Source organism: Macrotis lagotis, chromosome X (assembly GCF_037893015.1).
Source record: "Macrotis lagotis isolate mMagLag1 chromosome X, bilby.v1.9.chrom.fasta, whole genome shotgun sequence".
In the NCBI taxonomy this organism is placed as follows: Eukaryota; Metazoa; Chordata; class Mammalia; order Peramelemorphia; family Peramelidae; genus Macrotis; species Macrotis lagotis.
In genome coordinates this window covers 440,952,245-440,975,336 of record NC_133666.1, presented here as the reverse complement: position 1 = coordinate 440,975,336, position 23,092 = coordinate 440,952,245, and the positions used below count along the sequence as shown (strand labels likewise).

Genomic DNA, 23,092 nt, shown 5'->3' with positions numbered 1-23,092 from the left:
CCGGAAAGGTTGCACATAAATCCAATTGTAAAATTAAATCTTAATTTATAAGTGGCTTAAATAATTAAGTGTTAGATATCCTTAAAATGAGTAATCTCTTTGTGATAAATATCACCTAATTTGTTTCATGATAAGATTTTATGTCTGTATAAAATGGATACCATATTCCCATTATAAAGATATTGTTCTGTTTTAAAAAATAAATTAGCCAGATAAAGTAAAGCTAGTATAATTCAAAGGGTCAATACCTCACTGGTCAACCGTATCAGAAGAGTAGCAGCCTCTGAATATTTGCTTTGGCTTTTTAATATTTCAGCACTAAGCAATACACATCTTTCTGCTAACACCATATTCCTAAGAAGGAAATTAAAAATATTACAAAAATATCATGGAAATCATGTAGCAAATCACAGTAAAACAAATTTATATTAATTTTAAATTTGAACTTTCTAACATAAAGACATTAATGTCCTCTTTCCTACAGTATATATATAAGTAAATATGTTACAAAGAACTGTACATGGACAACAACTGTTTTGCTGGAAAAAGATATTGTGGTCAAAGTACATTGCTAGAAATCACACTTTTAATATTCATAAAGTGGATAACCCAGAAAACTAAGTTAGAAGCTAATCAAGAAATGAAAATTATTGCAAATGTAAAAGGCAACTTCAACTGTGTTTGTTCACTTTTCTTTCTATGTAAGAAGTTTGAGTTTGATTTTAAGTGTTTGAAGAGTTTGAATTATTTTTTCCTGGAAAGCATGGTTAGAATTTTGAGGTAAAGTTAGGAAAAAAGAGCCTTAAGAGTTAAATATTCTCTAGTTAAATAACAGTGAAGTAGCAAATGAGGATTACTTATGTTACCAGTGTGTGATCAGGTTGTGAGGAAGTACTACTTTAATTAAAATAAGAGAATCCATTATATTGGATTATTTGTTATTGAAAATATTGGATTGGGACAGGACCTGTGATGTCACTGGTATAAGGATCACCCAACTGAAAGAACTTGTCTTTACCACGGCAAATTGGTACCTTCTTGAAATCTGTTGTCTTTAAAGAACTGCTTGAGTGTACTAAGAGGTAAAGTGAAATGCCCAGAGGTCACAGCTAGTATTTAGAGGCAGAAATTGAATCTAAGTCTGTTGGGTTCCAAGGCTAGCTTTCTATCCACTGTGCTACACTATCCCCTCAGTAATGAAATATAAAAAATATAACTTGTTGAAATATTCAAATGTAACATAAGAAAATAGCTTCACTATATTTACAGAAAAATTTTGTGTTGATGGTACTGATTTACTGTAATAAAACCTTTCTTATTTTTAGTGACAAATTACAAACAAGATAGCATTATTTTAGATAAAAACAGCAGTTAAAAATTTTTCTTTGATGTACATTATATCTTAAACTTTATAATAGTACCATGAAAGAAGCACATGATTTTAAAATTATAAACTTCTCTACTTTTTATTATTAACTAATTCTTAATAAGTGTAGCTTATTATTTCTTTGTACCTACTATATCTTAAAACCACCTGAAAATATGAGTTCTAATGGAGAGTAGTGAAAGTTTATTTTCATGAAACCCTAAGAATCATCCCTAATTTTAGCATTCATTTGATTACAATGTTTTAAGTTCTTCAAAAATACCAGTCCTCTTAGTTGAGCAAATTATATCCCATGAAATCTCATTTAAAATCTAAAACTGGTGTGAAATCCATCGCAACTAGCTTTCACTCCTGTTAACCTGATTTAGGTTACTATCTCAAGCATTCCAGATATGAGAAAAACAGATACTTCAGTTAAGAAAATTCAGCAATGTTATAAAAAGCAATCCTTATTCAAAAATGGATAGAAAAAAGTATCAAAGTCACCCACTTGCAAATATCTCTGTATGTTTGAATTGCTGTATCCATGTAATGAGAAGGGTAAGGCCTAGGTGCTCCAGCCTGAAGAAAAGCGGACACTGCTGCCATTTCCTAAAGGAAAAAAAATGATTTATGTTATTTCAGGAAATACCCATACTATTTGTTTACTAAATCAGAAAGTTGAAATACCTGAAGTGAAATGTACATAGATGTATATCTATGCAACTGCACAAACTATTTCCTTGACATTTCTTTGCTTAATGGAAAAACTTTTTAAAAAAATTTATTAAGCACTTCAAATCCTTGAATGATTCTTTTTTTTGCAAGGCAAATGGGGTTAAGTGGTTTGCCTAAGGCCACACAGCTAGGTAATTATTAAGTGTCTGAGACTGGATTTGAACCCAGGTACTCCTGACTCCAAGGCTGGTGCTCTATCCACTACGCCACCTAGCCGCCCTGAATGATTCTTAAAAAGTAAATTATATTTTGTATATCATACAAAAGGGAGTATTTCATTATTCAAAAAACAGGAGCTGAAAGTAAAGGAGATTAGTTCTAGTTTTAGCTTCATGTCTCTCATTTGCAAAATAACAATTTTAGAGAAAATGAACATGAAAGGTAAACTATATTTCACCTAATTTACTAAAATTTCTGAAACCAGATAATATTGTCAAGGGATCACATGACAAGTAAAGTAATTACAAATTTTAAACATATCACCTTAATCCTACACAACAATCTAAGGTCTAAGTTACTTTAAATGAAGTAAAGTTTTAGCTAACCCCCCCAAAAAATAATGCAATGGAAAAATAAAAATAAACATACTTAGCATTATTTTGTTAAAAAATAAATGGAATTCAAACATCAAGTACAAGACTTTCTAAGAACCTTAAGAGTTTATAGGAAATTAAGTGGCTTTAAAGGAAAAAAATTATGGCTAACACTAACACAGATCCAGTCAATGACAGTACTAAGATTTAATAACTATGCATGTGTGAGTGACTAACAAAATAATTCTACAAATTAAAGCAATTTGAAATATTTCGGGATGTAGCCTGTACACTAGAGTAGTTAGGTGGTACAATGGATAGAACAAAGTAAGATTCCTCTTCATGAGTTCAAATTTGGCTTCAAACTCTATGGGACCTGGGAAAGTCACTTTTAATCCAATTTGCCTCAGTTTCTCATTAATAAAAGGCCTGGAGAAGGGAACAACTCTAGTATCTTTGTCAAGAAAACCCACAAAATGGGTCACGAGGAATTCGTTGTGACTGAAACAATAATAAGTCTTTACACTGAGCCTTTTGTGGGAATTAAGCTGTCAAAACACCAAGTGGAAATAATATTCTTATGATCAGTGTCAGACCATCACATATTCATACATCGGTATCCACATATTTATGCAAAATTTACCTTTTGTTTACTATGAACCAAAATTTGGTAGCTAAAAATATGAGTTCAGATATTTAATAACAGCACTACATTTTTATAGAGGTTCGAGTCATCTTTTAAAAAATGCCTGGAAGAGGGGCAGCTAAGTGGCGCAGTAGATAGAGCACTAGCCCTGGAGTCAAGAGTACCTGGGTTCAAATCCAGTCTCAGACACTTAATAATTACCTAGCTGTGTGGCCTTGGGCAAGCAACTTAACCCCATTTGCCTTGCAAAAAAAAAAGTCTGGAAGAGAGGACTGGTGATATATACCTCTAATTTTAGGGAGACTGAGGCTGGTGGATATCTTGAATATGGGAATTTGATCTGCAGAGAGCCAGTTTAGTTCAAGGGTCTGCACTAAGTCCAAGAAGCAACATGTCTAAACTAAGATGAGAATTAGTATGGTAAACCTATGGAGCTTGCAAGGACCACTATATCATCTAAGGAGAAAGCAACAAGTTTACATCAACAACAGGGTAGGTCAGAACCCTGATCAGTAGAGAAATCTAGTCCAATGAGTAGTCTCTACATTTTCAGCCTGAGTGAAAGAGGGAAATCCAGTCTTCTCAAAAAACTAAGGAAATTATTAATATATTGAAAAATCCTTAGCAGAGCAATTCTATTTGTCCTCAGCAATTAAATATTGAAATATACATAGCAGATATTGATAAATCAAAAACCTTTAGGAAATCAAACCTAAAATACTGATCAACTTTAAATTCATTAGTTTACTACTATACTATAAAGGGAAAACATTCTTGCATAACTGTCTATTAATTTCAATTATAATACATTTTTAAAAATTGTTTTATTTATTTTAAGGCAATGGAGTTAAGTGACTTGCCCAAGGTCACACAGCTAGGCAATTATTAAGTGTCTGAGCTTGAATTTGAACTCAGGTCCTCCTGACTCCAGGGCTGGTGCTCTATCTACTGCGCCACCTAGCTGCCCCATCTTACATTCTTTTCAAAGCAATTGATCCTATCTCATCCATGCTGTAAATACAGCAGCCACTCACAAACCCAATCCTATTATTGATCAGTATAGAAATTTGCTGTTTCCAACATGGGCTGGCTCACCCTTCCCAAGGCAAGTCTGTACATGCTTTCCCATTCCTCCCTCACCCTTAACCCTGAAGCTTCACCATATTGATGACAGATTAAATAATAACATTGGACTGGTTTTAGTCCTACTGAAGCTCAGAATCCCTGAGTTTAAGTGATCCACTCATCTCCAGTATTAAGAATTACAAGAATGCTCCACCATACCTGGCCAAAACACAAAAATTAAATAAGCTATTCATCTAATACTTTTTCTTTTGCTGTCCCTAATGTATTTTGGTATGCTTCAAAGCCCAAAGTTTTAAATGTAATGATCCAAAAATCATCAATTTTATCAACATTCTATACCAACCAAGGCACCAGCTGCATATAGCATTGCTTGATCATTCAGAAAATCCTTCTTTGCAGTATGATAGCAACTGTAAGCCAAGTCATAATGCTGCACTAAAAAACATAAGTCAGCCATTTTCCTTATTTGAAGTTCTGGTGCTTCTGGTGGATATCTGTGAAAATATATATGAAGAAAAAATATTTACCATTTATGCGCTCTCTTCCAAAATATAAACCATTTCAAAATGTTCATAAATTCCTTTATATCATTGAAATACTTCCTGTCACAAGGCACCCACCACCAAAGAGATAGTCTCATTTCTCTAAGACTATTAGAAACAAAAGGTTGCTTCCAAATTTAATTAGTATATAGCCCCACATTGGGAATTCCTTCATTGCATAAAGTTTTCTCTGTGACCAATATGAGCATCTGGGAATCTTAATTCAAGAACACTCAAGTATTATATAATCTTAAATGCTGCAGAGAAAAACCCGAAGAAATTATATTTTTATTAATAAATTAAATTTATAAAACTGAAAAGTATCACTAATTGTATTTCATGTATACTTTTTTACATTAGACTCAAAAAATTTCACAAGCATAAAAATGTCAAACAATTTCCAGGTTTAAAAATCTGAGCTCATTTAAGAAATTTTACAGTATTTTTAAATCATAGTATCCTATGCTTGAAAATACCTCAGTTTTTCTCAGCTATAAAGAGAAGATCGTATCTCCAACTATGAAAAGTCATGGCACTGATCCAATATGAGACTACCAAGAATAAACACATCTGATTCTGTGCTTTTTATCTTATGCTGTACTTTTATCCAGCCCAATTTCCAGATCCGTCTGGGAAGAGGAGTATTACCTTCTACGCAATGATGAACATTCTCACACTTAGTCATCCTTCACAGTCCAGTGATTCTAAACTTCTATTTTAGCTTAGTTTAGACTCTAGAAGGTTCCCTTCTTACTACCTTCATCCCCCAGTAACCTCTTCTCCTTTGAGGTTCATGCAATTCTTATCTATCATCTAATCCAAATCCTGATAGCTGTTTTACACAAACTTCTAGGACATTTCCCTTCCTTTCTCAATGAGTTCAGTACCTGATTCATAATTTTTCTCTTCTGGCTACACACTGATTCTCTCTTAAGCATCCTGACCTCGACCACTTCCCATGACTTATTCTTGCAACTGACCTCAGCTATACATAAAGATGATCATAGGGGTGGCTAAGTGGCGCAATGGATAGAGCACCGGCCCTGGAGTCAGGAATACCTGAGTTCAAATGCAACCTCAGACACTTTATTACCTAGCTGTGTGGTCTTGGGCAAGCCACTTAACCCCATTGCTTTGCAAAAAAAAAAAAAAGTAAAATAAAAGATGATCATATCCTTCTTGTCAACACACACAAAGGTACCATTTCCAAGTTTAAGAATTTTAAAATCCTTTCAGCTAACCACAATCTACTGCCTTTCCATCTTTCCATCTACCTATCCCTTGCCAAAATATATTCTTCGTCCATATCCATTACCTCTAATCCGGTCACCCTTCAGTTCTCTTCCAGGTCAGTTCTCTGTCACACTTGTCACACTCTATTCTTTCCCTATCTTGATTCCTCATTAGAGAACAGTTCAATTTTACACTGTCCTCGAGTCCCTAGCCCTTCAGTGCTTGCAAAACCTATGATATTTCCCTTATTAACTCACTATTCCACCTTCACAGAAGCTCTCTCATACCTTTTCATTCCTCTTCACATTTCCCTTCTGCTCCACCTTCTCAGCTGAGCTTGTTGACTTATATTTTACAAAAAAAGTTGAGGCCATTTGTTCTGAGTTCCCTCTATTTCCCTCTTCCTCAGCTATCATTAAATAGCTTCTGTCATTATTTTGTCCTTTAAACTAGTCTCACACAAAGATATGGCCTTACTCCTCACCAAGACTAAACTTTCTGCCTGAAGAAATTATCCCATTCCATCACATCTGTCCTAACAGACTTCTCCCCATTATCATCATTCTATCATTTATTTTCAATCTCTCTCTATTGATTCATTCCCTACTACCTTGTAACATTCCCATGGCTCCCTAGTTCTGAAAAACCCTCACAAGATTCTTTCATCTCTACTAACAGTCATCCTATGTTTTCTACCTTTAAAAATGTTGCTTAATGGGGAGGCTAGGTGTGGCATAGTGGATAGAGCACCAGCCCTGGAGTCAGGAGTACCTGAGTTCAAATCCAACTTCAAACATTTAATAATTACCTAGCTGTGTGGCCTTGGGCAAGCCACTTAACCCCATTGCCTTGCAAAAAAAACTTTTAAAAATGTTGCATAAAACAGATGTCTTCACTTTCTTTCTTCTCATTCTCTTATTTTTTTTTGGGGGGGGGGGCAAGATAAGTATCTTGTCCAGAGTTACAAAGCTAGTGTCAAGTATCTGAGCCCCAATTTGAATTCAAGTCCTTCTGACTCCAGAACCAAAGGTCTAGCTCCTGTGCCATCTAGCTACCCTTTCATTCTCTTAACTCTTTATAATCCATTTTCTGATTTTTATCATTCAACTATAATAGATCTCTCCAAAATTACCAATGATCTCTTAAATGGTAATGGTCTTTTCTGCATCCTCATTCCCTTCAACATCTCTGCAGTTTTTGACATTGTTGATCACCTTTCCTCCTTGCCATTCTCCTCTCTTTACATTTTCAGGACACTGCTCTCTTCTAGTTATACTCTTACCTATCAGATACCTATTTCTTAATCTCTTCTGCCAGATGTTCATCTATATACTCTCTTGCCATAGACGTCCCATAGGGTTCTGTTCAAAGTCCTCTTCTCTTTTCCCTCTCTACTGTTTCACTTGGTGATATCATTTAATTACCTCCATCTCTATATTGATAATTCTCAAATCTACCCATTCTGCTATAGCGTCTGTATTTTTCTCCAAACTTGCCTGAAAGGCATTTCAAACAGCAATTTCAGTAAACATCTTAAACTCTACATATTCAAGACTGAACTCATGACCTTCCTCCTAAATCCTCCCTCCTCCTATATTCCCTATTACTGTGGGGGCAGGAGAGAGCAATACTATTCTACTAGTTCTTCAGACTCACAATCCAAGGTTCATCCTGGACTCCTTACTATCTCTCTCTCTCACACACACATCCCTCTTCCTCCTAATATGCAATCTGATCCCAAGATCTAAAGATTTCACCTTTGCAGTATTTCTTGAATATGCCCCCTTTTCTCTGACACTGCCACCTCTCTAGGCTCTCATCAACTTATGCCACAACTATTACAATTGCCTGATAGTGAACTGACTTGCCTCACCCCATTCCAATCCTATCCTTCACTGAGTCCCCAAAGGAATCCAACTAAAGTCCAAGAATGGCTATGTCACTTCCTTATTCGATAAGCTCCAATGGCTCCCTATCACATCCAGGTTCAAATAGAAAAGGCTGTTTGGTATTTTAAAGCCCCCTCAATACCTTTTCTACCTTCCAAGGCTTCTTAAACCTGATTCCCTGCCACATAGTCTTAGATGAAATGACCCTGGTCTTCTTGACGTTCCATGTACAAGATATCCCATTGATCATCTCAGAGCATTCTGACAGGTCCCATGCCTGGAATGCTCTCCTTTCTCAACTCTTGCATATTGACTTCCTTTAAGTTCAAACTAAAATTCCATCTTCTATAGGAATTTTTCCCAGGTCATCTTAATTCTAGTACCTTCCCTTTGTTAATTGTTTCCTTTTTTATTCTATATATAGCTCATTTGTATATATTTACTTGCTGTCTCCTAGTATATTATATTAAAGTCCTCTATTTCATCAAATGTCTATTTTTTCCACTGTGGGAATATAATCAGTTTTGGTGATTTTTGTATTTTTGGTATTAGGTTTCACAATATGAGAGTCTGAGTTCTCCATTCTTTTAATGGTGGTTGCTAATGTGTTTGATTCTTGGTCAATCCATGGCATATGAATTCTTTCTGGTTCCTTACGATCTTTCTTCATTAACCATGGAGTTATGAATTTTGGTTAAAATAATTAGGGAAATTTCCATTTTGGGGTATCTTTCAGCTGGTGGTCAGTGGATTTTTTTTCAATTTCTACTTTGCTTTCTGGTGTTAAGATATATGAGCAGTTTTCCTTTCTACCTTTTTGAATTATGATATCTAGACTCTTTTTTTTTGTTCACAGCTTTCAAGGAAATCCAGAATTCTTAAATTATTTTTCCTTGAGAGATCAGTTGTTCTGTCTATCAGGTATTTCATATTTTCTTCGATTTTGTTATCTTTTTTCTTTGTTTTATAATTTCTTAACTTCTTATGCAGCCATTAACCTCCATTTGACTTCCACTAATTTTAATGCTATTTTCTTCACTAAGTTTTTATACCATTTTTTAACCAAGCTGTTAATTCTTTTTCCATAACTTTATTGTACACCTCCCATCTCTTTTTCCATTTTTCCCTTTACCACTCTTATTTGGACTCTAAAATAAATTTTCTGTTGCTTTTTTATCTTTCTTAAATGCTTCTGGTAATTCTTACTGTGCTTGTGTTCATTATGCATTCTTCTTTAAGGTTTTGCTTGCAAGACATTTTCATGTCACTATCTTCTTGGTTTCTTGAGTCTACCTGTCACCAGAGTAGCTTTTTTATAATCAAGTACTTTTTTTTGTTTACTCATTCTTCCAGACTATTTATTACCTTTTTACTTAAGAGTTGAACTCTGCTCACTTCAGGTATCTAGTCTGAGTTTCTGTTGCCTTTATATACTACTACTACTGCTACTACTTTATTTAATCTTTTTAAAGAAACAATCATCTTCATTTGTAGTTCTTTTTTTATTCTTTCTTAGTTTGATATCAGGATCATATATGCCTCATAATGAAAACTGAAAGGTTCTTGATTATTTTGTGATTAGTTTTGTGATGAATTTTTTTTTAGGTTTTTGCAAGGCAATGGGGTTAAGTGGCTTGCCCAAGGCCAGACAGCTAGGTAATTATTTAGTGTCTGAGGCCGGATTTGAACTCAGGTACTCCTGACTCCAGGGCTGCTGCTCTATCCACTGAGCCACCTAGCTTCCCCATGATGAATTTTTTAATGTTAGAATTGACATGTAATTATTCCTGGTTGATACTTGATATGTGATTTGCCTAGTTTCTTTTTCTGAGATATTGTTATTAAAAATTTATATCCCCTGTTGATTTGAGTTGAAAATGGTGGTGGTATTGACTACTCATAAGGAACACTATTATTTCCAAGTCATTCAATGGACAATGGAGAAGGCTCTCTGTTCGCTATATGTACATAGTGATATAACACATTTAAAAAAACCTGAATAACTGAAGTAAAGGAAGTAATCAAAGAAATCTGTCATTGAAAAATCACGGACATAAGATGTCAAGAAGAATTACGAAATCCCTCCTGTAGCACCTTGGGATACCCACTATGGTGAATTTACTTTCTTATTACCATTTGGTTAACTTATCAAATTCCATAGATTTAATGATCATCTTTTTTTTTTTAAGGTTTTTGCAAGGCAAATAGGGTTAAGTGGCTTGCCCAAGGCCACACAGCTAGGTAATTATTAAGTGTCTGAGACTGGATTTGAACCCAGGTACCCCTGACTCCTGGGCAGGTGCTTTATCCACTACTCCACCTAGCTGCCCCAATGATCATCTTTATGCAGAAAACTGTTACATATATTTATACAATCCTAGTTTTTCCTGAGTTCCACATCATTAACTGCCCTTTGGACATTTCAAATTGATTACTCCATAGACATCTCTGTCTGTTTAAACTCTTTATCTTCCTCTACTCCCTCTTTTTCATTTCCCTATTTCTGTAAAGTACACCACATCCTTCCAGTTACAGAGGTTCACAACCTGTCACCTTGAATTCCCTACACTAGCTCACCGGACATTTAATTAGTTTAGAGAATTAAGGGGGGGGGGACAGTTTTCCATGAGGAATATTAGAGTCCATGTGTCCTCTAGCTTTAGGATTTCCATATGCCCTTTGTGTATTATTACCCTGTTCCTCTCATAATATCCACTTGTTCAAATTCTTACTCCTTAGCAGGCTCAACCTTGACCCTCCTGGAAACCTCTATTTTTTTTTTTTAGATTTTTCAAGGCAATGGGGTTAAGTGGCTTGTCCAAGGCCACATGGCTAGGTAATTATTAAGTGTCTGAGGTCGGATTTGAATGTCTGAGGTTGGATTTGAGAAACCTCTATTTTCTCATCCACTCTCCTTATATGTTTATATCATACCCTCAGGGACAACTAGGTCACAAGTCAGGAAGATAGGAATTAGAATCCAGTCTCAGACACTTGACTCTTAATAAGTGTTTGACCTAAGTCACTTAACCATGACTGTTCGCATTCAGGGACATCCCCAGTTATCCTGATTCAAATCTGGCCACCAGACCCAAATGCCTCTGGAGGAGACTATGACTTAGCACAGCACCCCCTCCCTCATCAAATTCACATTCTTATCATGGTATCACCTCCCTGATGTTGTAGTCTTCTTCCAAAAATGAAGGACAGTCATTGATCTGTTGCCTTGATAGCTTGGTCTGGGAGCTTTCATGTGTTCTGTGCTTCCAAAGGGATTTGATCCAGAGAAAGGTCTGCACAAAGCCTTCCTGGTCCAAACTCTTCAGAGCTCCTGACCCAGCTTTGTGACTGCTGGCTTGTATGTAACTGCATTTCAGTACACAGTTGCTGAAATCAGTCATTATTAGACTCCTGAGAGGTTTTGCAGGTTCATAGCAACTGAATCTCTGGGGTTTTTTTGTTCTCCTGTCCAAGTTTTTACACTGTAGACTTAGGTGCTGGGCCAAAGGTTAGAACTGATTTGCCACTTTGTTCTTGGACTCTCAGAGACCCAAGTTCTGGAACTTTGTTTTGTATTGTACTCAGATAGGATCCCACTTGGTCAAGACTGCTCCTCTGCACCTTAGGTGTGCACTACAGAACTGGTGAATGGATGACAAAGATTTCAGATATCATCTGTTACTGTTCCTTGCACTGGTTCAGGAGTCCTTTGTGTTATCTTCCTGCTCTGGTGCTCTCAGTTCCCTGGGCTTAGAATGCTATAAATCCCACTTCTACTGTCCACCATGTTGCACTCCTAGGCAATTCCACCTCCTGTGTCTTACAGACCTCTCTGCCTTCCTAAATTGCCCTGGGCCGGAGAAATAATTCATTGGGACTTTTTCTTAGTTTTCTTGTTCAAAATTCAGTCTAACGTTTTCTAGATTGTTGTTGAAGAATATACAGGATTATTTGGACAAAAATGCTGTCTTTCAATCCATCTTCCCCCCCCCATAACTTTATGACTTTATGAGATGCTTGACAGAATGGACTTAACTTTTCCCTCTTTTTGTTACCATACTTCACACAGAAAAATAATTTTTATGGAAATACAGTATTTTATAAAAGCTCAATTTGGGAGGAAAAGCATATATTTGAACAAATATGGCAAGCAACTTACCCACAATCACAAAGTCAGCTCTCCTCAGATATTAACATACTTAAAACTTTTCTGAATTATACTATAATTTGAATATTCATGTTACTTACTGTTAAATTAAAGACTTTAACCTATCTGCCAAAATTCTAGGACATTTTAAAAAAAGACTATATATATATATATATATATATATATAGAGAGAGAGAGAGAGAGAGAGAGAGAGAGAGAGAGAGAGAGAGAGTCATTCAAGAAGGGACTGAAATTTTACTCACAGCAGACCAGATGTATTCTTTAATTCATTGATGCTCTTTTCTGGAACTTTACTGCCACTGAACCATTTTTTAGTTGCAGAAAATAATGATCGACTCAAACCTTTTCTTGATATCAACTAGACAAGAAAATTTAAATAAAGGGATAAATCTGGGAGTAAAACCAGTATTTTTCTTGTACATTCAAGAAATTTGATAGTAATTATTAAGTATTCAATCAATAGTATGACATTTGCAAGAAAAATGTGCAGAATTATAAAAGTACTGAGAAAAAAACTAAGAATATCACTAATGTACAATAAGAATTTTATTCCCAGAATAAGAATATGAAGAGAACCAAGAGGCTAATCCATATATGAAAAACAATCAACTCTATAGCTACTGAACAAGTGATCTCTAAATATTAGGAAACTTTCCTTAATCTCCAACATAAATACCTCTCTTTGTATCTTCCATCCCATATTCCTAGGACACAGAACTCACAACTGGAAAGAGGAAACAATATATATATGAGACCGGAAGTCAATGTCTTTCTTAAAATATAATGATCGGGGTGGCTAGGTGGCGCAGTGGATAAAGCACCGGCCCTGGAGTCAGGAGTACCTGGGTTCAAATCCGGTCTCAGACACTTAATAATTACCTAGCTATGTGGCCTTGGGCAAGCCACTTAACCCCATTGCCTAGCAAAAACCTAATATGTGTGTGTGTGTGTGTGTGTGTGTGTGTGTGTATATATGATGATGATCAGAACTAAGAAAAATGCTCTAATATGGTAAGATCAAAGCAAAATTTGGCAGAATTACCACCAGCTTCATTCTAGATTCTATATAACTCAAATTAAGTTCTAATATAGCTAATATTATTATTCCTAATATTTGATTTCTGATCAGATTTTCACAATAGCAATTTTTTATTTGTACAACAGCAAATTTAAGAAATCTGCTTATAGGGGCAGCTAGGTGGCACAATGGATAGAGCACTGGCCCTGGAGTCAGGAATACCTGAGTTCAAATTTGGCCTCAGACACTTAATAATTACCTAGCTGTGTGGCCTTGGGCAAGCCACTTAACTCCATTGCCTTGCAAAAACTAAAAGCAAAAAAAATAGAAAAAAAAATCTGCTTATAACAATAGTGAGTATAGTTATATTCACAGCCAATACTCTCAAAAACATAATTGATTTATTTGTATACTTGCTATTATTATGAAAAGAATTCTAAAATTCAAAAAGCCTGCCAGAGTAATAGCCATTCCAATAAAAGATTATTTTAAATTAGTTTCAATGACTAAGTAATAAATGGGAGGTTTACTATTTTCAAAATGGCACAAGAACAACCAAAATAAAAGAGGAAAAGAGGAAAGCCAAGTTTATTACAGTTTGAAAGACATTATCAAAAAATTCTTCTAAATTTCAAAATAGAAACTGGGAAATTTAAATAACTCAGTTTGTACAGGAGAAGTATGGCCCATTAGATATATAGATACCTTACCTTTTGAGTATTTTATTTTTTCCATATGCATGGAAACTGTCTTTGGGTAACTACAAACATTTCTCACTTTAAGTGGACCATTCCAAAAACCTCCACATAATGTGAATTGAACGTAATGTACATAATACCCTTAAGTTATAAAGGCACACACAAAATAATATCTTGATACAAGTCATAAGACGTACTAAAATGCAGACACGTTAAATACTATACCATGACAATAGACAGAACTATGAAATGAAAAGTTATGATAAAAAAGTTAATGATAAAATATGCACAGTATTGTAAAGTTAACATAATATGCAAGTTTCTTTCAGAATTCTTTACATAAGGTCAAATTTGCATAATGTGAATTTATATAAAGCATGAACTATCCGTATATGGAAAGATTCTCCTGCCAATAACGAAATTCAAAGTTTAAAAATATATAATACCAGGGCAGTTGGGTGGTACAGTGGATAGAGTACCAGCCCTGGAGTCAGGAGGAAGTGAGTTCAAATTCGGCCTCAGTCACTTAATAATTACCTAGCTGTATGACCTTGGGCAAGTTATTTAACCCCACCTTGCAAGAAACAAAAAAAAATGTATAAGACCTCACCAATTCAGAGAATTGAAAATTATTTTATAGAAATGTGCATATTTATGCACATAAACTGTGGGTTTAGTTCACATATATTAACATACTAACAAAGACAGGCAGAACTAGTTTTAGAAAAACATTAATCTGGTTTTAAATATGATATTTTTCTAGAGTACTTTAATAGTTTGCAAAGTACTTACTTCACCAAAATCCTAACAGTGAAGATTGTTATATTTATTTAACTGACAAGGAAATGGTCAGAGGAAAAGTTTAAATGATTTAACTATAATCATATGAGATTATAAATCATAGTAAATCACAGAGATTAAAAACCAGAACCCAAGTCTTCTAACTACAGATTTCATTCCATTATACTACACTGCCTCTTTGGGAAAAAAGCAAATTGGAACATTCCTTTTTTTCCAATATTCATAATTTAATGAAATTTTACCTGATCATTTAGTTGCCGAATTGTTTTCTCTATATGTGGCAAAAGACCTCGAAATGTGAATTCTTGTATGAACTGCCTAATTCGATCATGATCAGTGAGGGTTAAACATGCACCATGAAGAATTCCTGTGTTCATTTTTTTTGTTTCATGTAACGACACAGTAGATTTTATATGATCAGTTCCATCAAAGTTGCTGGCAGGGTCACTGGATTGGTCCAACTGAAGTGGGTGAACTCTGAAGTTATTTGGTAAACCATCTATTTAAAAAAAAATGGAGGTTTTCTTTTAACATTATATAATAGAAAATTATAGTTCTGATTAAAGCAAAAAAACTATAATTTAGACGTGTAATTAACGTTAATGTATAAAACCTAGAGATAATATCAAGATTTATGCCCATAAAATTCCAAACTTTATGGGTAAAGCTAAGTTAATTGTTCATGCAATATTACTCAAAAATTCATTTTAATTAAGAAATCTAAAGAAACTGAAATCTATTTAGGGAGACATTAGAATTTTTTTAGAAGACTGAAATTTAAGTGTAAAAGAAGCCATTACAATTAAATTCGTACCAAAATATATTACATATATAACAGTGAAATTCTTAAATTATCAAAAATGGCGAGTAATATTAAAAATTACTCCTAACACCCTTACTATTTTGGAATTAAAAATAAATTATTTATAGGACTACTATTAAAAAAGAATATTTTTACATAAAATAAATTAAATCATTTAACTCAAGTCTCCAGAATAAAAGTTAATGTGTCAAAATAGAAGGATCTTGGATTATAAAAGCTGAACTATTTTAGCCACTTAATATAATTTTTCATAGTGAAAAATTGGCAAAAAATAAAAAAATAAAGACCTTTGATTTCATTATCTAATCCATCCAATGAAAGCATGCTACTATCGGCATTCTTATTTGAAGCTATGTATAGACCATCTTCATATGATTCCTATTAAAAGAAAAAATGGATTAGAAACTATATATAGATAGATAGATAGATATAGATAGATAGATAGATAGATAGATAGATAGATAATAATAGATAGTAGCTAGTAATACAAAATCACCAAACTCAGGAACACAGTGTAGTTATTTGTTAATTCTTCCTGACAAGTATACTTTCTGACAAAACAATACTTACTCCCTAATCAGCAGCTTCATCAACTTACCTATTTACCTTGCCATTCAGTCATGCTAATCATTTCAAATGGCATTTACTTTATATATATATATATATATATATATATATATATATATTCACTGAATCTAAGTATGTACATTTCTGTATATAGTTCCTTAAATTTAAAGATGTTCATGCACATGTCAATGAAAGAGTAGGATGTCTGAGAAAAAGAATAAATAGTCAAATACCTAATTAGGCATGGAGGGAAAAACCTGGTGAAGCATGTCTTGGAAAATTGAAGTATAGATATACAACTAAGATGAATATATCTAAAAAAACTAGTGGAATCTTTGCTGAGGATTAAGTATATTTAGGGTATTTCACACAAGATATACACAGAAGTGTGGGTACATTAGCTAATGCTTAGTTGAGGCCTATCAACCAGTTGATTCTCAATCTGGACAGTTTCCCTTCTGTCCTTCCCACTCCAGCTTCTTTCAAGTCACTGGCATTCTTCCTATAATAAATGTACCTTGAATAAAAATATTTAATTGGGTTTTTTTAAATTTTTAAGGTTTAGAGTCTCTCACATCTAAAGCGTTACTTTTTTTTATCCTATTATCTTTACTTTGTACCATATAAGAACAGTAAGGAGTCAATAGATCTGGAATAGTCTCTTAAGTTAACTGAAATATGAGCTCTGGGATAACTTCTATATAAGTTAAAAAAAAATCACCTATGTATGGATAAATTTGTACATAAAAAGAAATATACAGATTGGTAACTAACAATCCTATCAGAAACCCAGAAGAAACAAAATATAAATTCTATACAACTGAGAATATTATCATATTTTGTATCTTAAACAAACAACACACTACACAAAAAATCAATGGCTATGCTACACAGCATATCAAAATATCTACTGCTTCCTTAAAAGAAGCTTTCCTAATAGGAAAGTAGTGTCAGCACACCAAAAGGAATACAGTAATTAGTATATTTTAAAACAGAACCTAAGTCTTAGAAAGCAGAGAAGAATTTGGAAAAACTTTCACTGCTCTCCCACCTCAGTGCTTTTCCCCAGCAAAATGGCTCCTTTATTTCTTGAGAACAATGAAGGGAATAGAAAAAAAATGAACAACATCTTACAAGGAATAAAGAATAAGTCAGGAAGAAAAGTCCATGCATCGAAATAATGATCAGAAAGCATTAGCCAAGGGAAGATTTGTCATTGGGGATTTTAAAAAGTAACTAGTGCTAGTTTGCTCATGCCACATCACAAAAAATAATTACTGTAGTACTGTTATAGTTAGGTTGGGGTATTACAGAATGGGGGGGAAGCTATTATAAAAACCATTATTAAGTAGGTTTGGAGAATTTGTGTTTGTGCTTTATTTGCTTGTTTTTACATATACCTGGTTTTGAATACAATTTTTCTGAAGATACTGACTCCAAGGATCTGGTATCTGTTCATCTGATGATCGATTAGATGTTCGAGAATTAATTTTAAGCAAATAACAACCCTGAGTTCCATATCTCTGCTTCATTTCCTCATAAATTGAATCAGCTCTGAAATTAAAAAAAAAAGAAACAAAAAAAATTCAAATTCAATCTTTATACAAAAGTTTTCATATCTTTAAAAACAAATCCAGAAAAATTAAACTTTCTGAAAACTAAAAATTAAATATTGTAATTTATCTAGTAAGAATGCAAAATTAAAACTCAAATCAGCATGACTAAAAACTTGTCTGAATTTGAACATCTTGCAGAGAATCTATTCTAGGATATTACCATAATAAAATTAAGAATATTATAAGATTGGCATTTGCAAAAGTTATGTTTATTACTCCAATTCCCTTCAAGAAGTTTGGAAGGAGGAGAAAGAAAAATAAGAAACTTAAGGTACAGAACTAAGAAACTGTAAGTACAGAGTCTTTAATGACTGGTACTCTGGACTTACCTCATATTTATCAACTTAACATTCTTTTCTACTAGGTTAAAAATTGTTTGTTACTGAGACTGAGAAGTTAAAATAAATAAAAGGTTGCCCTCAAAAATACACTTATCAATACAATCTAGTAGAAGTTAAAGATTTTTAACAGTTTAAACTTATGTGTAAGAAGGGGGGTTGGTTTGGCTATTAGCTGGTCAAAAATGGTAAAATTTAGAAAAACACCAGAATAAGAGTAAAACTGTGATTATTAACAGACTCAAGATATCAAAGAATTTTACTTTCTTGGATCAAATAGAAATTCAAAATTCAGATCAATAAACATTTTTAACTAACATAACACGAAGCCTACCTTTGTTCATCTCCTGCACTTACATCATGCAACAGGACGTAATACTTGAGTGTATTTGGTATGAACCATTTGGGGTAGGAATAGTCACTGCTGTGCTGAATTCGATGCTGCTCTTGGGACAATTTCAAAAACTGTTCCACAGGTTCAGGTTCACTAGAAGATGCTACCAACATACCTTGCAAGGCACATTATTAAGGTAACTATTACAATACACTATGACATATAAGTATTTATTAAAATTAATTATTTTTTCAAAGATAAATTCAATTTTATAAATATTAGCTATAAATACTAAGAATATTCCCAAATACAATAAGATTTATAGTATAAGTGATTTCAACAGTCTAAAAAACTTAAATGACAAATTGAATAGTAGATTAATATCTAATTAACATGAATAAAAGAATATTACTGTCAAAATCTATATAACTGGAAACATAATGAATTTATTAAAAATATCTATCAGAACCAACTTCCTGAAAGCTAATAATCAAAATCTAACTTTTTTTTTTGTACTCAAAGTGTATTCCAGGGTGGCTCAGTGGCACAGTGGATAGAGCACTGATCCTGGAGTCAGGAGTTCAAATCCAGCCTCTGACACTTAATAAATACCTAGCTGTGTGGCCTTGAGCAAGCCACTTAACCCCATTGCCTTGCCAAAAAAATAAAAAAGGGTATTCAAAGTGAATTTGTTTTAATGCTAAGGGATTTTTTTTTTTCATGTAGCAGCTCATCAGCTTATTACTTTCAAAACTAGGGCCCTGATTCTATTATTTAGGTGAGAAGATTCAAAGGCCATACAAACTTCAAAGATGTAGATAGAAAGGTAGATATATAGAAAACTACAAAAAAATCATGTACTCTGTATAAACAATATAAAATGCTCACTAGAGTTTAATCTGGTCATAGTTTATATATATTAATACATAGATATATAGACGTAAATACTGACATATATAGCTATACCTATAGATATGCATCTCTACAAAGACAAAATGTGTACATATTCTGTCATTAAATTGGAATAAATATATTTATGCGTGAGTGAAACTGCTTCCTCTGGAATGTGAAGCTTATTGTATAGATAATTTTTCTTCAATTCCTAATTTTTAAAGAATTAGGTAATTACTACTATGAAATTAGTTTCCTTTTTGAAAACCACATCTAAACTGTGCAGGGAAGGAAAGTGGACTTTTTCCTAAGCTCTTATGATTTTCAAAATTCTCCCTAATTAATTCATTATCCCACCCTCCACAGTAGCTATATTTCCAACCTCTGTGTCTCTCCTAAGGCTTCTATGACACTCTGAGACTGAGGACCTTATCATATACTTCACTGAAATTTTGCCAAGAGTTCCCTCTTCTCCTCTCTGCCTGCTATCATGTCACTCAGACATCTTTCCAAAATATTTCCTTTGACACCCATCTCACAAGAAGAGTCAACATTTTTTCTTGCCAAAGGCAACTCCTCTAAATGCATCCCTCATTCCATCCCCTCCTGTCTTTTCCAGCAAATTGCCTCCATCATTCTCATTTTCTCTCTTACCTTCAATCTCTCCTTCCTAGCTACCTACAGACTCATACTTCCCCATCTTTAAAAAGACAAAGGCCTTTTATCCCAATAACTAGCTGTTATATTGTATCTTTTCTACTTCTCAGTTAAACTAAAGAAAGCCATCTAGAGCAGGTGCTGACTAAACTTATAATCTGACTTCTAACTTCATCTTTCAAATGAAACTAATCTCTTCACAATTACCAAAGATCTCTTAATAACCACATTTAATGGTCTTTTCTACATGCTTACCTTTCTTGATTCTGCAATCTATGATACTATGAATCACTATTTCCTTTCTAGGTTTCCTCTCACTGTTTTCTCGTCTTATTGCTAAGGTCTTGATCCCAGTCATGTCCACTAAATATGAGTGTTCCCCAAGACTCTCCTGGGTTCACTTCTTTTTTTTTCTCCCCTATAATATCTGTCTCTTGATAATCTCATCACCTCTTATGGGTTTATTCAATTATTTCTATATAGATGACTCACAAATCAATATATTGAGGCCTAGTCTTGCTCCTTAGTTAAAGCCCTACATCACCAACTTTTAGACATCTCAAACTGAATGTCCTATAGGTATCTTAAAGTCAACATATTAAGAAATGAACTTATCTTCCTCCCCACCCCCTTCCAAATACTTGGAACCATTATCTTCCTAGTCACTCAGTGTCCTAATCTTTTAGTCAACTTTCTTACTCTTTCACATAAATAAATCCATTTCTAAGTCTTGTTTTTTCTCCCTTTTCTTATATCCATTTTTTCATACAAGTCTCCCTTTCTCACACAGTCAACATTCTAGGGAAGACAGTCAACATATCTACTGCAGTACTTTCTAATATCTCCTTGTCTCAAGTCTCTCCTCAATCCAATCCATTTTTTAACTCAACTGTCAAAGTGATTTTTTCTAAAGCAAAAATATGACTATGTTACTCCCCTATTCAATAAACACCAGTGGATCTCTTTAGGAGCAACTATAAACTTCAGTTTGGCATTTAAAATTCTTCACAACCTGGCTCCTTTTTATCTCTCTGGTTGTTACTTCTTTACTCTCTATCCCACACTCTACCACACAATAATGATGCATTTGCTATTGCATGCACAAGACACTCTCTCCTGTCTTTGTGTCTTACTCTTCTCACCACAAATTCTATGGCTTCCTTTAAGTCTCATAATCTACCCTCTACAAGAGGTCTTTCTTGGTCTTCCTAGCTGATAATGTCTTCCCCTCTTAGATTACTTCCTATATTCTTTAACAGAAACACCTGTTATTTACATGTTGTTTCCCCCATTAGAATGTGGCCTCCTTAAGGATTAGGGTTGTTTGTACTTTTCTTTTGCATCTTCTTGTCTGCTTAATAATACAAGTACTTTCCCCTTAAGATTATCTCCAATTTATCCTATTTCTTGTTTGTACATAGTTGTTTACATCAGACCATAAGCTCCACTTTTTAAACTTTGTATCTCTAGCACTTAGTACAGTTTCTAACATACAGTAAGCACCTAATAGATGCTTTTTGCTTTCTTTTTTGCTAGTTACCTAGGCAAAGTGTGACAATTAGGACTTGAGGCAATTATCAAAGAAGACAAATTTCTGCTATCCCATTTAATCCCATGTATCATTTCCATACATTTTTATAAGTTTTCCTGCATAAGAATACTTTCAAAATTAATAACATCTCTTTTTAAGTTTAAAGGATACATGCCAAATAGTGGTTTAGAAATTCGTGATCCGAGGCTGGCATGGACTGAAGAAAACTTTCTCGGTAAGATTCAAACCAGGGAGTAGTAGCTGAAATTGAGAAAATATTCAGAAAATGCTTCATAAGAAAACATTTACAATTTAAATTAATAAATGTCAAAGGAGTAATTAGAACATGCAAATTCAAACTTCTGAAAATAAAATGACAATTTCACACGCACAAAATTATTTCTTAAAATAAAAAACATGCTTCAAAAATTAAAAGTGTAGCTGTCTGAAGTATATACAAACCCCTATTTCCTTGTGACAAGTGCACATAAGAAAACATTAAATTTTAGCTGTAAGACAAAAAGACACTATATAGTGAGAACAGAGTATCATGCCATACTTCTAAATTATAAACAGTATTATTAACAATAATCTTAGAATGTTTCAGAGAGCAGCTAGGTGGCACAGAGAATAGAGCACTGGCCCTGGAGTCAGGAGGACCTGAGTCCAAATCCAACCTCAGACACTTAGTTGTGTGTGACCTTGGGCAAGTCACTCAACCCCATTGCCTTGCAAAAAAAAGATATTTCAGTAAATAACCTCTATTGAATAGAATCAAAAATAAATATATCTCAGAATGAATAATACTAGAATATTTCATATGTTAGGGGAGATATATTTCCTCCTATAGTTATATATATATATATATATATATATATATCAAATTAATTTAAATCAACTATGAAGTCTATTGCATACTATCTTTTTTTATTAGAATTTTTTCTAATAACTGAAAAAAAGCTATGGCTTTCTATACAAACAACAAAAAATTCACTAGAACTGAATCTGGTCTTATCTTAAAATATATTGATCAAACAAACTTTTCTAAATGACAAAAAGCTGAATATTTTTCTACTATTAAAAATACTATACAAAATATTGAAAAGGGTTCCAAATTAACTGAATAATAACCTATCTTCACAAGAAATAAAGAATAGACTCTGAAATAAGAGGTGGAGAAGACAGCAGGAAATCTAGGAGACAAAAGATAGCAATAAAAATATATTTTAAAAAACAATTAACCAAATCTACCAAAAATTCCCCTAATCTGCCTTTTGGGCATATAAAACTCATTATTCTATTAGGAAAATTGCTAATAAAAATAATACCTTGGAGTGAGAAGACCTAAATTCTACCATTTACAAACTGCATAAGCTTGAGCTAGTCAATTTCCTCTCTGGCATTGTTTCTCAATCTAAAAAATGGGAATGGTAATTTGCAGTACTACTTCACAAAAGTTGTTTTGGTACTTAAGTGAAGTAACAGATGAGAAAATATTTGGTAAACAATAAAGAATCACATTGTTGAACAATAGCACATTATCACAAAGCAGAAAATGAAAGCATCTTAGACATACTGCAATTTATTTTTAAAAGATACTAAAAGAAAGCAAAGTAG

The 23,092-nt window shown here is 33.6% G+C and overlaps 1 protein-coding gene across 5 annotated transcripts in view; it reads right to left on the bottom strand.

The window, feature by feature from the left end:
• TRAPPC8 (trafficking protein particle complex subunit 8) overlaps positions 1–23,092 on the bottom strand; it is a 127,092-nt gene that overhangs the window by 75,064 nt on the left and 28,936 nt on the right. For 4 of the 5 annotated variants that reach the window (XM_074201056.1, XM_074201057.1, XM_074201058.1 and 1 more), the window contains 9 exons: positions 21,647–21,736; positions 18,397–18,571; positions 17,509–17,662; positions 15,829–15,919; positions 14,961–15,217; positions 12,444–12,559; positions 4,713–4,863; positions 1,878–1,978; positions 249–354 (listed from right to left, as the gene is read on the bottom strand). In XM_074201056.1, coding sequence (XP_074057157.1) covers positions 249–354; positions 1,878–1,978; positions 4,713–4,863; positions 12,444–12,559; positions 14,961–15,217; positions 15,829–15,919; positions 17,509–17,662; positions 18,397–18,571; positions 21,647–21,736 — 1,241 coding nt within the window. Of the gene's footprint in view, positions 1–248; positions 355–1,877; positions 1,979–4,712; positions 4,864–12,443; positions 12,560–14,960; positions 15,218–15,828; positions 15,920–17,508; positions 17,663–18,396; positions 18,572–21,646; positions 21,737–23,092 lie in introns of those variants that run through there. The other variant, XM_074201060.1, reaches the window with a different exon arrangement.